The sequence below is a fragment of the Manacus vitellinus genome, unplaced genomic scaffold, assembly GCF_001715985.3.
Source record: "Manacus vitellinus isolate BGI_N305 unplaced genomic scaffold, ASM171598v3 scaffold_10_pilon, whole genome shotgun sequence".
Taxonomy (NCBI): domain Eukaryota; kingdom Metazoa; phylum Chordata; class Aves; order Passeriformes; family Pipridae; genus Manacus; species Manacus vitellinus.
This window is the reverse complement of record NW_021938838.1, coordinates 18,804,550-18,822,545: the sequence shown is the minus strand read 5'-3', so window position 1 is coordinate 18,822,545 and position 17,996 is coordinate 18,804,550. Positions and strand designations below refer to the sequence as shown.

Here is a 17,996-nt window from a genome sequence, read left to right as displayed (position 1 = left end):
TATTTTTTAATTTGTAGAAGCAGTATCACCTAGACATACATTAGCAGGTAAGACAAGGAAGTGGAAACAATAATCCCAGGTAGAGAAGTCTGTGTCTTTTCCTGCATGAAAACTTCTCATGGTAGTCAAGAGCCACTCTGGCCCTGCCTCCATTCAGCCAAGCATCCCAACAGCAGGAGGAGTGGTCAAACAATTACAATGAGCAGACCACCTACTAAGGGAATTGAGGCTCCCCTAAACTTCTTTTTCCAGGTTTTTCATTCCCACCAGGTTTACAAGGGTATTAACCTGTGGGGAGAAGTGGCAGCTCCATGAAATCCGTGGGGCTTGAGGAGTTTAAAATATTACAGAGAGTTAGGCCTTCTCCAGGAGAACAGTGAGGCTAATTGGATGTTTCCATGGACACAGCCTGGAGTTTTAAGGAGTACCATGGCGAAGCTGTTTGGCTGTGTGCAGGTGTTACATTCCTAGGTGTTTCTGCAAGAATATGTTTATATCGTGTGTGTGTGTGAAACTAGAAGCGAGCGAAGTGAATAAAAGCTGCTGCTTCTCTGGAGCAGCAGATATCCCTTTGTCTCATCACCCTGGCGTGTGTTGTGTGTGTTCTTTTCTTCATGGACCGAGACCCATCGACAGATACCCCACGACATTAACCCTCAGCCCTCACCTATTGGGAGAGTGGGGTTAAGCCCATCAGCACTGGTCACTCATCCCAAATTCATCAGCAGTGTTTCTCCCTGGGGACCTGTTTCTGCCACTTCTCTCGTGGGCAGTCAACAGGGGCAAAGTGCTGCTTAACCACGAGGATCAGGGGCAGAATCCAGCCCTTCATCAGGCCAGTGATTCCATTTTGCCTCATTCAAGTGTTTGCCTATTTTAGTGTGCTACTTTAACAGCTATAAAAATACTTCACTAAACAAACAGTTTCTAGTATGTTAACTTCTGTATTACAAATCCTTTCACTGTGTTTAGCACATAACCACATCCATAGGTAGGGACAGCAGATACACTCAGCAGCACTCCTTCAGCTGCACACATTAGCATCCCACAACATCTATTCAACCCATCAGTCATGTCGTGCATTTGCTGTGCTTAACAGGGTACAATTTCCACTTCTCTGTTAGAAGTTCCTTACCTGCCACTGACGTGGCTTGTTCATTCTCTGTACCAGGGGCACTGACAAACAGCCTCCCATGATTTCTGATGCTTAACTGTACAGTTTCAATCAGTGGGTCTGACTGAGCTGCTCTGGAGTATCCACGAGCAGAAGAGGGGCCTTGGCCATGGCAGGGGTGTGATCCATGGCAGCCCAGTGCAGGCAGAGCTGCTGCTACTGTAGGTCAAGGCAGGCCAGTTCTGCCACTCCTGTTCCTTACAAGCAATAACTACTCAGGGAGAGTGAGAAGAGCAGGGTCTGGCTGACTGGTTTATTTTTAATAAAAGTAAACAAATCATATTACAATGTATTATGAACCTTCAAAACACAGAATGTGTTAACAGCAGGAGCTGAATATTATTCTTTCAGTGAAGTACGCCAAGGTCCAGGTAACTGTACAGAAGTAGGTAATACCCATCTATTTGAGAACTCCTCTCTTTATTTTATTTTGTGGACTTAACACTCGAAGTTAAAGCAGCATGTTAGCTGGATTTCCAGTACTACTGGGTTTTTTTTCCAGTACAAATTTCAGGTTACTCTTGCTCTTCTTCTGCTTTTTACTTCATTCTAACTGAACTTTTGCCTAAATAGTTGGTGAAGATTAAAAACATTAATACAAATTTAAATTGTATCCTGTTTCTATTATACCATTGTTCCTGCCGCTCTGATTTGAGCCCTGTGAGGGTTCTGGGCCTCTCGTGTTTTCTCAACACAGAATTTACACTACATTTGGGCCATGAAAATCAACTCAGAACAAAAACTGTTTAATTTAAAACAAAATCCTAAACTAGCTTCTTAGTTTCCCAAGTGTTCCCTAGTTTTCCAGAGGTCCCAATCCTGCAAGAACTGCATTTCAGTTCAAACTCTGTGGGAGTTGCGGGCACTCAAGAGAAGTAAGTTGTTAATACATGAGAAGATGTACAATTCAAACAGAACATTCCTGCCTATACAAGTCTTTTCTTGCTATTCCTTTAACCATCCCTTCCCCTAAATCATGGTGCTACAAGGGCCCTGATGAGAGCAGGGCTGCCCCAAATGCCAGCTCTTTTGCAGCTCACTTGCCTTCCGTAACTTCAAGTGGAAGGTAACTCAGTATTTTTATTAAGATTCTAAAATCAGACTAAATCTGGACACTACCTCCATTACCATCACCCCTTTACAACTGGGCATGCTGGGAGGTTGAAAACATGCAGACACTGGTTATATTATAATATAAATGGGCTAAATCCTCGCTCGTTGAAGTCAAGAGTGACACTCCCACTGGGACTCAGCGAAGGAAGGAAAATTTCAGATGTAACTCGTTTCCCTTTCAGGGTGCAAGTCCAGCCCTTCACATCTTTTGCATGTGTGGGTGCTGTGAAACCAGGATGTTTCAGCACAGAGCAGGAGAAGGAGGGATGGAGATTCAAGGGCTGCACAACCTTTTCTAAAGCATAAACGGTGACAGGTCACACACTCGCCCCGGTACACAGTGCTCACCTTAACAGCTACAACGTTTAACCTGCTTGAGCCACAGCCCTTTACTTCTGATCCCAGACATACAAAAGCTGAGCAGCCTTTTCCTATTATTTTTTCCTTAATTCCAGAATCACAGGAGGAATTTCCCAGGCACAGACTGCCTGGGACTCTGCAGCTCTGCACCATGTGGGCTGAGCAGGAACACCAGGTGACCCTTGGTGCCCACACTGGCCTCTGCTGCACCAGGACACTCCCCACTGCTGTGAACAGGAACGATACCAGCCTCTCTGGGTAGTGATAAATTAGCTTTTTGCTTAAAAGAAGCTGCCCATGCTGCTTGGGCATTAGGCTGGGACACATCAGCTAAACTGGTAAAGCCCTTCTGTTGTTGAGAATAACATGGGAAGAACACAGATCCTTGCTCTCTTTGCTTTTCCTGCAGCCAATCCTCTGGTGAGTAAACCACCAGTTTTGCTCAGTCAGTGTAACACTGCTGCATTTTACTGCTGTACACCACCAGCACAGCTCACAGCACCACTCCCTCTGGTGCAAAGACATCGCAGGGCAAAGACAGGCAGACTGTAACTGGTCTTATTTCTCTACAATCATGTATGTGACTGGGAAGTTACATCCAGCTCTCTCTCTCCATATTTTCATTATCAGGCTTCAAATGATGCATGGATAATGTTTAGCCTCCTGTTTATTCTTACATTTGATTAAGCTGCACCCAACATATTTTTTTCTGGCTCTTCACTTAAAGAAACTGAAGAACAACATCAAGAATGACTTGTTAAAAAGCTATTTTGAAGGGAAAACCACCACCAAAGCCCCCAGAGCCACATCAAGAAGGAAGATTTGTGTAACAGTTTTTGCTGGTGAGCCTGAGCCATCGGCAGATGAAAGGCAGAAGCGAAGAGGAATTCCCAGCAGGTTTTTGGTTATTGCAGCCAGAGAGCAGGGACAGACGGGAAGTGACCCACCAACCTGCCTGCTGGGAAGAGCCCCCTCCATGGGCAAGTTCCCAAGGAAAGGAGGAGCCCCTGTCTCGGGTCTATACAGAGGGAACCCATACCTGGGAAGGAGAGAGCAACACACCTGCCCTACACAATTCAGTTCGGCAAGAACTTTAAAACAATAAGTAAACTGCTAACTGTTGAATTCTGATGAGCTACTGAAAGCTGAACCTGGCTTTTTATGTGACTGCGAGAGATTCATTCTTAAATACAATACTATGGTCATGGGTTTGATTCTGGTCCCAGTGAAGTCAAGGCCAAAACATCCTCAGATTTAATTGAAAGCAGAAACAGGTCCCTGTTTTAAACCCTGCAAACAGAATACAACTGGATGTGAAAAGAAGAGGAAGTATGTTTGAAACTAGTTACAACTCCAAGCTGTATTTTCCCCCCTCCATAAGATTAAGAAAAGGTCAGTGAATTTTTTTCCTCATTCAACAGCAGTGTTATGTACTACTGGCCCAAATTCAGCCCTTATTTCCTCCCAGACAACCATGGCACAAGCAGAGGACCCAGTTTCTCTGTTGTCATGCACTGGTTCCCTTGGAGTTCCACTAGTCAGATTTGCCCATGAAACTGTAGGTGAGTTTTGCAAGGGCAGAATTTAGGCAGCGCTCTGCCCAAAGGAACAGCACGTTCCCCAAAGGCCAGAGCTGCAGCCTTTGGTGTAAATCACACCGGCACAAATTGTTGGCCTAACACAGTACGACACCAGAGAGTCCCCGGTTTTCATTGTCCACTTTCTCAAGAGAGAGATTCGCTGCTGCAAAAGCATCTGCCAGATCTAAATGGATTACCTGCAGCACTGGGAGCATCTGCACTCCATTAGGAGAGAGGTGGAGCAGGAGCCTGCCCTTTGCACTGGGATTCCTTCAGCGTTTCAGCTTTATGGTGCAAATCTCAGTTTCCAGTGCTTGCCAACTGATCCCTCCTGAGTCTGACCAAGAGTACTGGTGCAAATGCTGCCTAAGAGCTTCCCAGCATCCACGAGCAGCACTCCTTTCAGGTTTTGCTCAGCAGATAAAAAAGCAGCAATTTTAGCCTTTGAACACGTACCACACTGCTGCAGAGTTAATTTAACGCAGTACAGGTGAACACTGAATACCTCTGCTCTGCCTCTCTGTCCTGGTGCCCAGCTCTGACAGTTGTCACAGCCACTGCACCAGGAAGGAATACAGTCATGCACACTTGTGAAGCTCATAGCTGTCCTGCCTGGCAGAATCTGAAGTGAGAGCAAGTCAGGTAAAAACAAACCCCTCTAAAATTTTTACAGGTGTCATTTCATTTTTAAGCATCAAAAGATGGAAGTACATGCTAATCACAGCAGCTGAGGTGAAGCAGTAGGGCAGTTTGGTGGACAGAGATACAAGTTTATAACTCTGGAGCTGAATTCCAGCTCTGCAGCTTCTCCCAGCTATCAGTTCAGGTTAGAACCTCACCAGCCTGATGTAATTCTGTACCAGTGGAGTTATAGCAGTGATGAGAGTGACTGGCAATACTTACCTGTTCCAGTCACCAGATCTGCTGTCAGGAGAGCACAAGGGAACAAGCTGATGCACTGCAAGGCCCAGGTATGCTCATCAACTTACTACGTTTCTCATAACAAAAATGTGGCAAAGTCTGTGGGACCATCACAGCACGGGGCATGGCCTGAGTCAGGCCCAGCCTGGCATCCTCCACACCAGCTTGTTCCTTTGTGCTCCAGAGATCTTGCTTCCCTTATGCTTTCACACACGAATCCTGTGTTTGCATGCCTGCATATTTCTTCTATTTAAATATGCACTTTGTTCTTAAAGATTTCATTAACCCATGAATAGATGAATTCTGATTTCAGTTATACAGGTACAAATTCAGACCAACTCCTTGAAAACCAGCAGAGTCACCTCCTTGGGAAGGCAGTCTGGCCAGGAAAGGTCTGTGCATGCACCAGTAAGGGCACAACACTTTGTCTTCATTTGACTGTTGGTTTTACACCTTCATGTTTTTGAGACAAGCACTGCAGACACTCAGCAGAAGCATCTTACTACAATGCTCAGGTTCTTGTAACTCCTCTCCACCTATCACATCAGTACTCATCCCTGGTTTAACTCCACAGAGGACAAGAGGGTTACAGTAAGGATTATTTTGGCCAGGTTTATTATTAGGCTTGTTTTCTAAAAGAAGAGGGCTTATTTTATTTCCATTTAAACTTACAGTAAAACTCTCATTGACTTCACTGGAAGAGAGATTTGGCCCAACATACCAATATCCAAACCACCTCCATTTATTTCAGGGAAAGGAGGCAATGAATTAATAAGGTCCAATGTATTTTTAAATCTTTAGATTTCACAAATGATCACAAGCATGTAGGTCACGATATACACACAGAACGACACCTACGACAACCACCAGTGGGATCATTAAAATAATTAAGTAAGGCCTAGAGACAAATTCATTTCATAACACGTTCCTTACAAAACAGATACCCCCTTGCTTCATAAGCTGGGGAGTCTGTTTTATAAACTTCCTAAGTAGTTCATGAAATATCCCCCTAAGCAGACCAGGGGGATATTTGCCCCTACTTGCCATTGCAGGGTCTCTATAAATCCAAAGTTTATAAATCAAAAGACAAACACGTGACGTGTGTTGAAAGACCAAATATGCAGGGGGAACACCTCGTGTGCTCCACAGGTATGGTTTGCTGTGACCTCAGGACATGATTTCCAGCACAAAGCTACTGAATCCACACCTTTGACATAACTCCTCTCCATGCCATGAGGGAGCTGCATGCACAACACAGAAAGAAGCAATCAATAAAGGAGATTCCCTTTTTCTTTAAGTGTAAAGATGCTGAACTTCATAGTGCAGCATCTTTACAATACTTTACACCACACTCTTCAGCAGGAAAGGGCGTCCACTCACAGCACATAAAAGGAGGAGACAGTTTACAACCACAGCATCCCATGGGAGTGATTCCTCAAAATATGCTCCTAATGCTTTTCATGTTACTGTCCTGAAAATGTCTGCTGAAAAATACTTTAACTGTGCTGCTGGTATCAAAGTGCCCTCTCAGGTGACTGATAAGCAAAAGGAGCAATGGAAGAAATTACTAAGTACTTCACCACCTAACCTCAGAAACTGCTATAAAGTGCTAAATGAAAAAAAAATGTTGAAATTTTGGTCTTCTTGTCTGCTGGATTCTCTTTGTGAGTTTTAATAAACCAGACTAGTTTTCAATCTGCTGTAAGCAGGAAGGGTGAGAATTACTAAGAATTACTAATGTGCTAAGTGTAATTCAGCCACAGTCACGTTAGTCACATTATCATTGTAGAAGATGAAAGAGAAGAGCAGAAAACAAGGCAAGGTCAGCTGGGGTTTGCTCAGAAGGTACTGGAGACACCGTTCAATGTTCATCTCTGGACTGCTGTCAGAGGCCACAAGTGACATCCCTCCTGACCACAGGCAGGCTGCACGAGCTGCATGGAGATGCCTGCTCTTCCTTTTGACTAGCTGAGGCAAGTAATCTGGGTAGGACTGTGCAGTTTTCTCAAAATTCAGGAATTTTGAACAGCCTGTGCCAGGCACAGCACTGCAGCCATACTGTTATTTCTCAAAGTCAGATGAGTGTTGATTTGCTATCTGCTCCTCCACATGACTGGCTTGGTCTGCCCCTTCCTAGATGCCATAATACCCCCTTATGCCTAGAACTGCACACAACCCAGGCTGTAAATGTATACAGAGAAAAAATAATTTCTGAAAAAGTGTTCATCAGCTAGGCAATATTTTCTTTAACATTTCATCAATTATTCCAAGCAAACACACAAATAATTCATTCATCGACAGGGCCCAATCTCAGCACCCAATTACAGTAAGATTTGTACTCCCAGAGGCTTTCCTCTCCAGAGCCTGCAGGCATTTCCCAGGCTGTGGCTGTGCTGGGTAAGGCAGTGGTTATCAAGTCCAGTAAGGAGTAAACACCTTTATCACAGCAGACAGCTCAGCTCTGCTCTGGCTCCCTACATGCCAGTTAGCAGGAGATCCTGGGCACGCAGACACAGACAGGTCTGAAGAGTCAGTTTCCATATAAATTCCTTCCCTTCCATCTCCTTAAGTCACTGGAATGAAGGGTTAGGGGGACTATTCTTCTTTACCACCAAAGCCACCACTCCAGCTTTGCCACAACAGCCCCGGTGACACACGGAAATCTATCACACTGTGCTCCTTCCACGGGCTCTGACAGACACTGAATTCAGGACTTTTTCCAGTTAGTGTCAGTTAGAGACAGGGTATATCCAACATCATCATTCCCAGCTGTAATTACATCCCTCTTACAGCTTACTTTTATTTTACACAGAGGCCAAGCCACGCGCCCCTGCTCTGGCACTGGGACTGGTGCAACTCCTGCCGTGGCAGCCCTGGCCAGGCTGCAGGAGGAGGCAGGTCCTCAGCTCCCTGCACTGCCCGGGGGCTGTGCTGGATGTGTCTGAGCACAGCACACGTTTCTGCAGGACACAAGGCCTGTAGGAGTGAACACTTCACACCTTCCCCGCAGCTCATCAAAGCGCTGCAAGGACTGCTGTGACCTTGGCCATGTAGCACCTGTATGGAACTGGCTCTGCAAAAGGGGGAAGACTAGTTCAGTTTATACCACCTGATATAGCAGCCTGGCAATGACAGCCCTTTCCCTGCTCCAGCTCCTGCTTTACTGAGTGAAACATCCACAGGTAGACTGGGGGGAGACAAAGGATGGGAAGGGGAAAGGCCCTTCTAAGGGTTTTTATCCCAAGGGTTCTGCTGGTCAAAATTCCCTTAGAAACAAAAAGGAGATGTGCCCAGTGAACAACCAAATAAGAAGAACTCAAAAGACTTATCTCTTAATCTCAGGTGCATGATATGAAACCGAAAATTGTGGTAATCTCCACGAGAATTCATATGTAAATTCAGAAAAGGCACTGCATATAACCAAAACCTCTGGGTTTTGGCTCCTTTACTTGCTCTCATCTGCAGCACCCACCCGACTGCCTGGCAGGGCAGCAGAGCCCCGGGCAGCCCTGGCAGGCTCACCCCTGGCTGCAGAGCTGCCACAATGCTGGGCAGTGTCCTCACACTCCTGCACCGAGCCCACAACCTGCCTCTCACAGCATCTGTAACGTGCAGGGAAAACACCTTGTCCTGCCTCTTCAGGTGTTTTGCTTAAAAGTCTGTGTATGGGTTAAGTTCACAACACCTATTAAAATTAATGAGCTTTGTGCTGCAGCATTTTGTAGCGCTTTGCTGGAACGTGGGGTGCTGGCTCTGACTCTGAAAGTGCCTTTGGGTACCACAGAGCAGATCACAGCCTGGCAGTGTCAGAGCCTCTGTCACCCCACAAACAGCGCTCACAGCTGACCTCGGAGGGAAGAGTGGTGCCTTAGACAGTGTGAAACGTGCCTGTGCCCTTCACTGGGCTTCAAACAGACATTTAGTGGGTGTGCAGGGATGAGAAAGGACTGAAGAGGGACAAGACACTGTACAGCTGTTGGGTGGGTGAGCAGATGGAATGACAGTGGCATGGAGAGGTCTGGGAGACACCTCAGGGAGGATGAATGTGACTGATGTTGCAGTGGTGCAGGACTGCAGCAGCTCAGGGCTGGCAGGAGGCCGTGCTGTCCCAGGAGAACCAACACCTCCTGCTCCACAACAGGATCCTGCCCTCAAATGGGCTGTGCTTTCACACCTCTGGCTAAGAACAAACCTGGATTTACACTCCAACTGCAAGCATGGGGTAAGTGACAAAATTTGCTAACTGGTCATTGTCTCCAGGCAATAACATTGATAATACACAGATTTGATGGGAAATTGGCAAATAAATTGTTATAAGAGTGAACTGATCACACGTGAGCAAGAAATATGAGATGTTATCAGCTATGCTGAGTCTGGAGAATTATATATCCTAAACATACTCAAATTGAGATTTTCCCTGCTCCCTCCCAGGAAATGCAGAGTGGGACCCAGTACAAAGCCCTTCCTGTAAAGGATGATGTGGAAAAATCTGTCTTGTAGATCTTGGTAGGTGTCTGAGCTATGAAACCACTGCATCCAGCTATACAGGGTCAGCAATCATGTTCTGTCAGGGACAACAGAGGGGTTCTAAAACTTGGAGCAGAGAACTCCCTTGAATTCAGTCCATCCTGGTGTGGCTGCAGACAAGGGGCAGAAGCAGATCTCAGGTGCCAGTGCTGAGCTCCAGCGACCAGAGAGATGGAGGTGCCGGAGGAAAAGGCAGGGGAATTAAAATCTACAGATACTCAGAGAGTAGCTAGAAACAGAAGGTCATACTTGGCAGGAGACCTTGTCTGAGGGTGGGTCTATAAACGAAAAACAGTGTATTTTGACAAGAAACATTCAGAGAAGACACATGCTTAGGGGATTCCTTGGCAAATCACCAAAAAAGTCCATGGATTCACAGGAAAGTGAGGCAAGGATATGCCTGGAAAACTTTCCTGTCTCGTAGAGAGATCATTAGCTTCTGAAAGAATTAATAAAGCCTGTGCTGGTTTTCTCTGGAGGACACAGCCTCCAGAGAAAGAGGTGGTAGAGCCCAGGTGCCCCAAGAGGTGCACTGTGTGACAACTCATGGCTTGGGCCACGGGGCCCAGAAACTCTGTTGTGCTGAAGGGGAAAGGCTGGGAGCAGAGAGGTCCCAAACACAGTGTGCTACAAACCATCAGGGGAGGCTCTCTGGGATCTGTGACCCCACACTCTTCCCACCTGGACAGCGTCACTTCACGGAAAATTATTCCTTCTGTCCCAAGTGATGCCACAGAAAGCATGAGCTTTTATAACAACATTACAAACACATGAACATATCTTTAATAGAGGGTTATACAAAAATATGAATTATCAAGAATGGAAGGTAAATATATTTACCTCGTATAGCAGAACAACTCAGAGAGAGCTCACAGCAATTCTCTGAGTTAAAAACACTAATCAGGGCTGCAAAACGGACAGGCTTCTGATGAGAACTCTTGTTCTGCTTTCTAATAAAACTTCAAGGTGGTATCAAAATTTCCAGTGACATCAAGAAGCTGGGGGTTGCTGTGGTATACAGGGATTTGGACCTTCTTTTCCACTGGAAGGCAATGAGACATCTGCCACTTAGTTCAGTGGGAGTAACACTGGAGGCTCTGGCAATGCCCTTGGGTATTCCTGACTGCCTGTCAGGAGCCTGGACTTCTGGTGCAGGTTTGCTTTCCAAACGTAAGAATTGTCTCACTCCCTTGGATAAATACAATTTGCAACTCACTTTATAGATGTGCTGGAGGTTTTGCAGCCCTTACAATCTGTCATATAAATACACATTCAAGTGTCAATGTGTGAAGGGGCTGCTTTAGAGGTCCTCTGGGTGAAAACAGGAATGGAATTTCTAGAGGAAATGCTATCAAAGATGAATAATTTGTCTACTTAGCCAGTTACTTTAGAAATAAGACACTGATGGTAAGAGTCACTAGAAATCGACAGGGTTTTTTTCTCTTTTTTACCTGTACCTCAGAACTACAAGAGTTGGGAGTTTCAGTAGGAGAATTTGCTGAAAACAAACTGAAATTAAGCCTTAGTCAGATCCAAGTAAGTCAACATCAGCCTCCTTGTACCTCCAAAGCTTATCAACTTTAATGTCAATTTTGGGTACGCATGGAAAGTGGCCTCAAGTAGCTGTACAAAAAGGGAATAATAATGTTATTTCTGAGGTAATTTGTGTGACCACTGACATTATGCTGTTGTTGATCACAATTTCTTTTTTATGTTTCTCATCTCCCTTTGCCCTTCACCCTCTGAAAGGCCAGCTCTTCTTCCTGTATGCTGCTTCATTCAAAAAGCCAACTGGAAAGGTATGTAGTGCCTAAGGTGAGTGCTAGTGGTTTAGATACCACCTTTGACAGTGGCTCTTTAACTCTCTTCTCCTTTGTCTCGCCAGTTGTGCACTGCTCAAGTTCTCTCCTTTTATAGATGAGAGAATTTATGTAGCCCATAAAAATTTACTGGAAAGAGGACGGCTACCCCCTTTAATGCCTAATCTGGCACCCTTTACTTATGCAAATTTAATCAGTGGACAAATGCTCTGGTCACAGCAGCTGCACTAATACAAACAACATCAAAGACTTTGCCAAAGTTGCTCTGAAACAACTCTGGGATCACTGAAATGCAAAATTTGGCCTCTGGCTTCACATTAACAGCCATTCACTCACTTGAGTAAGACTTCCAGAACTGGGTCCTTTTTCTTCCCAAATTAGAGGCAACCACATACCTAACCTGGGAACAGCCAAGCAGAGCCAGCTGAGAGGGCAGAGCACAGTCAATCCTAACAGATTACAATAAGAAATGTATCACGCTGCCTGCTGTCAGGTGTAATTTATATCACACCAGAGGGGTGACTGCAGAGCAGGTATGGGCAGGAACTGGTCATATCTATACTTGCTCCTGCTGGGCCCGATCTGGCCAGCTGCTGGGAGCTCTTCCCTCTCACTGAAGTCAATGTGGACTGAGTTTGTTCAGGACCAAACAGGACTGGACCTCCTCAAAACACTAAGGAAGTATAAACACAACTTTTTCTGTTTCCCATCAGCATGTGGTGTTTCTGTGCATGCACACCCAGGCTGTATTTATACACATGCTCACAGTCTAAACATCCATGTACATTATCAGCTAAAAAGCCTACAAGCTAAAAGCCTATTTAGGATTTGGGAGCACTGAGAAAGCAATAGGGATTGTAACACAAATAAACAGGAAGTTTATTCCCACAGCTTTCAATTTCAGTGAGCCCAAACTATTTTATGTGACTTCACTAAGATTTAGCAATATGCTTACATCTTCTGCTGAAATATGATCTACAAATTTGTGTGACTTCTTGGATTTGAAGCTTTTAAACTCGTGCTCAACTCAGGAGTTTGATGTGCTGTCCAAAATAAAGCAGAAAGCTCTGCAAGTGGATGAGCATGGCCATGCCTCTGGATGTGGCCATGCATGTTACCTCTGAGCACAAGCTAACAGTGCTCTGGCATTATTTCCAGATGTTGTGCTCAGAAAAGCTACCTCCTCCTTCCTGCACCTGTGAGAGACCCAGGAGTCCTCTCCCAGGCAGATCACTGCAAGGACAGTCTGTGCCATATGGCAGATACACACCAGGGCAGGGAAGCACCATCAGGAGCTCCAACCATTCCCACTGGAATAACTGCAAGTACTCTGCCTTAGCCAGGAATGAGAGTAGGCCAGACTCAGTGGGGGGTAACAACCAAGTCTATTATGCAGTGCTGAAGAAGAACAAATAATATGTAAATATATATATAAAAAAGGAAAATATAATAAATTATGGTGTAACCTTCATCCGGCTTCATAATGTATGTAGCAATATGTCCTACTTGGGATGCTGGTGAAGGGTCTCATCCTGGAAGCTCTTACTTCAGTGAGAGCTGAAGTTTGAGCAGCTAAAAAAGCCTTCAAGCCTTATGAGATAACATAGCGATGCAAACAAAAGACAGCACACAGCAAAACATCGGGCAGCATGTGAGCTCTGGTCAGTCACAGTTTTGTACTTTCAGTTTAAGCAAAGTACAAAATCTGAAGAAATATGATTCTGTTATTTATCAAACAGGCAAAAAAAAATTGGTTCAGTACTCTATTCTCTTGAAACAAAATCTGTGAATTTATGTATATTCTTCCAAAGCTTCCGTAACTGAAGCTTTTATTAAGTAAGTTTGATGTGGGGCATATTTTAAACATAGTGTCAGCAGCGATATTTTAAAACGTGGAAACAGATGTGCCACTCTATTACAACTGCTGAATCTTCTCTGTATTTTTTAATACTATGAAGCATTTGCCTGTTTCTCTGTTACAATCTCTCCCCACTGAACAGATTTCTCCTCTATGATTAAAATAGTACCACACAGACCTCATTAAACAAACTGTCCAGAAAAATCACATTATTTTGTTCTGCCAATAAAATACAGGTATTCTAATAATTGGGCTTTTTTTCCATAGAGAATTTCAGCAGCTCCCTTTCCTTGAAATGAAATCACAGCCATATGCTTTATGACATCAGAGGCATTTCAAGGTGTCTCCATAAATGTCATTTATTGCTTGGGAACCTGCCAAATCTGCAAAAACCCTTAGTTCTTCTAAAGGAAAAATCTTCAAATGAAACTATAGCTTTACATTGGTTGTCATACCAAAAAAAAAAAAAAAAAATTAAAAATCTATCACTTACAGAATTCTGGCCATGCAGGACAAAACCTCTGGCAACCAAACCTGCTGACCTGGGCTTTGGTTTGGTTTGGAGTCAACAGTGTGCTGGGCACCCTGACACTGCACATTCCCACCTGAGTATGTATGAGGCACCCTCTGAATTGTCTCAGTGACAAAAACATGCACTGGTTTAGTGACCATAACTGAATCAAAATCAGGTACATCTTAATATCCTGCTCCAATGAATGTTCTTTAACCCTTAACAATGTCACAGGCCTGACCCTGCCCTATCCCTCATGGTGCCCAGTGCCCTGCAGGACTGGGAGCCAGGCAAACAACAGACACTATGTCATACACAAACATCATCTCATGCCACATCTATTCATAATTTGGCATGTCTGGAGTATACTCTGAGAGAATACTGGCCAGATCCATATAAATCTCTCCAGACACATCACCAACCTGCCCAGAACAAAGCAGCCACCTTCGAGCACTCAAGGATTCAATGCAGCCTGTCCAGAGAGGGTCAGCCAGCCCCTGCCCAAAGGAACAACTGCTGACACAGAGGCACACAGCTCCCAGTGAGGTCACGATTTGGACTGGCCCACAGAAGCATCCATTAGTCCCAGGGTAGCAGAACCATTCTGCTTTCTTAAGGAATTAAAAACCAGGTTTTTTCGCCTTCCATCTGAAAGAAAGAAGTTGCCTGGTGCAGTTGGAAATAATCTAGGGCAGCACACCAACAGGTGCTTCAAACGCATCAGCACAGCGCAGGAGACGTTGAGAGAGAAAATGAATAGACTCTCTAAATAATACATAAATTTTACAGGCTTTTTTTTTCCTGCAGAACCCCAGTGAAGTTACTGTATAAATCGGAACCTGAATTATTCATAAGCGGTGAATATATAATAAATCGTCCTTCGCACTGCAATATCCCTCACAGGTACCTGCCTCCTTCCACGCAGCCAACAGCGAGCCTGCAAACACCAGGGTCTTACCTGGAGTCTGGGTACTTGGTCAGGGTAGCCAGGCTGCTGGTGTACATGTGTCCTCCTACATCGATGTGCACGGGAGCGTTCGACTTGGTGAGTTGAGCTGGGAGAGGAATTCCTTGAGCAGCCAGAGGAGAAACCGGGGACCGTGTTAGAGACAGACGGGACATGCTTCTTCCCTCCTGCGGCGGGGAGGCAAAAAAGAACAGTTTCTCTTAAATGTGGCAGTGTGTTACCTTTCTTTCCATCTGTGATCACAGATCTAATCAGATCATTTTTGCATCTGCCTGATCACATATTCAGCTAACAAATTATTGCCACCACTGTAATTAAGTGTATTTGCATCGTTTTCTCCTAAGTACCAGAGGGGAAGGGAAAGATGCTTATTAGCAATAAGAAATCAAGAAAAAAAAAAATTTTCAAGGTGTCAGCCTCAAGGGGCACAAAACAAACTGCAAAATTCTAATTAAAGGTCGCGGGCTTATGTGTTAGATGTGAAATATCCCCTGACAAACGAATAACCAATTTGTGAATTGGGATTCAGGGGGTTTTTGCAAGTTTGTCGCAGTAACAAGACACCTCTAAATTAGTGACTTCCTCAGTACCTAAGGCATTTAGTTTATACATGTAGTAAATTTCACATCAAACTAAGATCAATTTTCTGGTTTATTTTCAATAATTGTGAAATAAATGGATAATTTTCAGTTAAGCCTTAATATTAGACCTAAACAACTAATAAGCTTTCAAACTGAAAGAATTAATGCCTGGAAGCAGCGAAAACAGAAAGATATATAAACTGACCCATGTTTTCATGACAAGATACATTAGAAAGTACTATACAATGCAGCATGTGAAATTATAAATTCAACAATCCACCTAATGTTTCCTGCCCTAAAAATACTGGAAAATTAGTGAAATTACTGAATTGAGTCCCGAAATCTTCAGCAAAATCAAATCCAAAAATGCTGAAATGTCTTAAAAATGAACAGGACAACCATAGCGAAAGAAAATTCCTCAATTCTCTTCTGTGAGAAAAGCACAGCTTATTCTGCATGAAGTGTGTGTCTCAAAGCTGATTTCAGTTCAATCGGTGCAGACGGCACATGTCAAATGGAAAAAAACCCTTTCAGAAAAGTTTAGGAAAATGTCCATCCATTCTCCCCCTTATGGGGAAAGCAACATATGCAAAACATTATAGTTGAAGACATTTCTGAATATAATCTAATTTTCTTGGTATTTTGTAATTCAAGCATGCTACCAAGCACCCAGGCTCTTCCTTACATCTGACAAGCACTTTACATGCAGCACTGCAAAGTGAATTCCCATTTCTCCCACATTACTTTGACAATGTTTCTTAGAAATCTGAAGCTGGTCTCGCCTTTCTCTTAGCAGTATTTTGCCTGGCTATGCCACTCGATGAACACACAATTAGCAACATTCTTTGCAAAACAATTTCCAAGCTCTGGAGAAAAATCGTAATACATCTGAACGGCTTCACAAAGTCATCACAACATCTCCATTTACTGTATTTCATCTTGGTTAGCTCCTAAGAATTTCTTGCATCTACAGCACAGAAATACATCACCCCATTATGAATCCACATCCTTTTCTCTTCGGAGGCTGGACGGACATCTGCACTGAACACGACGCAAGTACCAACTCTGTCCTAGGACTTCTGTGTCAGCCGATGCGAAATTGGGCATTAACATTTTTACTACAGCACCACCTTCAAGGAAAGTGACTGAATCCTTTCATGACTGAAGACGTTGCTTTCTTGTTTCCCACAAGAGACTGTTGTGGCCAATCTTCAGTAAATATGTCATTTAGCATAAATAAAAGAACTAAGTTTTAAAAACAACTTAGTCTGTAAGTACCTACAGTATTCTAGCGACGTGTTTACTAATCTGTGGGTGCCTCATCTGTCTGCCAACACAGACAAAGGTTGCTGGTTTTTTTCTTACCAAAGAGCACTGTAAACTCATGTTCAGTCTCTACTCCTTCACTTAAATGAAAGGGTCAGAAGATCCAGGCTGAATGTCAACCCTGTCTTTGTTCAGACCTCAACCATTATCACTAATGATAAAGGTACAGACTTCGCATGGTACAGGGCTGCCTTAGAAATAAATCTCATGCAGTTTCACAAAACAAGAGTCTAATTAGGGCTCATCTGCACCCCCTGTTACAATTTCCAAATGAAATCAAAGGACTTCCAGTCCTCTGTAAACGTGTCTTACATTTAACCATTTGTCTTGAAATACAGACTTCAATTTTAAAATATGCACAGATAGCTAAAGATCAAGTGATATGAATCTATTTGTGCATATTTAAACACTGCTGCTATCTTAGGATTTTGTTTAATGTTAGTATACCAGTAAATTCCTTGATCTGTAAAGACTGAGATTCTCAGTGAGGCCATACTCACACAGTAGATATTTAATTTATACTATTCACTGGAGGGACCTTTTGAACAATCCTCTGCTTTTGGCATTTCTCAGCTAGAGTATGTGTTGAAAAAACACTTAATTATAGAAAATCACTGGAAAGCTAAAATAGTTCTCAAACTTTCATGGCTTTTCATACTTATTGAGGGTGCCACTGGCTTTTTGGGGGAGAGGAGGAAAAGGGGAATTAAAACACTGGCTTTTCCCCTGGTTGGAGAGGATTCGTACTAAAAAAATGAATTCTAGATTTTTATTAAAGTTGTGGAATTCAATCATTTCCGTATGAGCAAATTATCAAGGGGCACAATTGCTAAGCACTACATAAAGGGCACTGAGAACACTCCTATTGCTCCAAAAAAAAATATAAATACCCCGTATTTCTTAAGGTACCGTAACCCTATTTCTAATGACTCCTTCCTCTTCTTAATGTAAAATGCAGCTAAAATTCATCACACTGAGTAATGTACTTATTTTATGCACAAAGCAAAATCCTAAATGTATTTATCCAGCGAAAGTCTTTATGCACATATTTTCTAATATGGATGTGAAAATTAAAACCTTAAGGGTAAATATTGCAGAAACACTAACAAACTTCATTTATTAAACCATGTAAAATAATCCTTGCTCTTTAGTTGCCTACAACAGGATACAGCATCCCAACTAGTGGCACAGGCAATAACCCTGCTCTAATAAGTAACACAGGAACCTGCTGAAGGCAAAATCAATAGAGCCTGATTCC

The 17,996-nt window shown here is 43.6% G+C and overlaps 1 protein-coding gene across 1 annotated transcript in view; it reads right to left on the bottom strand.

The window, feature by feature from the left end:
* Window positions 1–16,710, bottom strand: part of KCTD15 (potassium channel tetramerization domain containing 15) — a 42,181-nt gene extending 25,471 nt beyond the window's left edge. Inside the window, exons 1-2 of the mRNA XM_008929255.3 lie at window positions 16,402–16,710; window positions 14,823–14,998 (exon numbers count right to left, since the gene is read on the bottom strand). Coding sequence (XP_008927503.1) covers window positions 14,823–14,998; window positions 16,402–16,419 — 194 coding nt within the window. The 5' untranslated portion in view covers window positions 16,420–16,710. The remainder of the gene's footprint in view (window positions 1–14,822; window positions 14,999–16,401) is intronic.
* Between the last annotated feature and the right edge of the window lie 1,286 nt (window positions 16,711–17,996).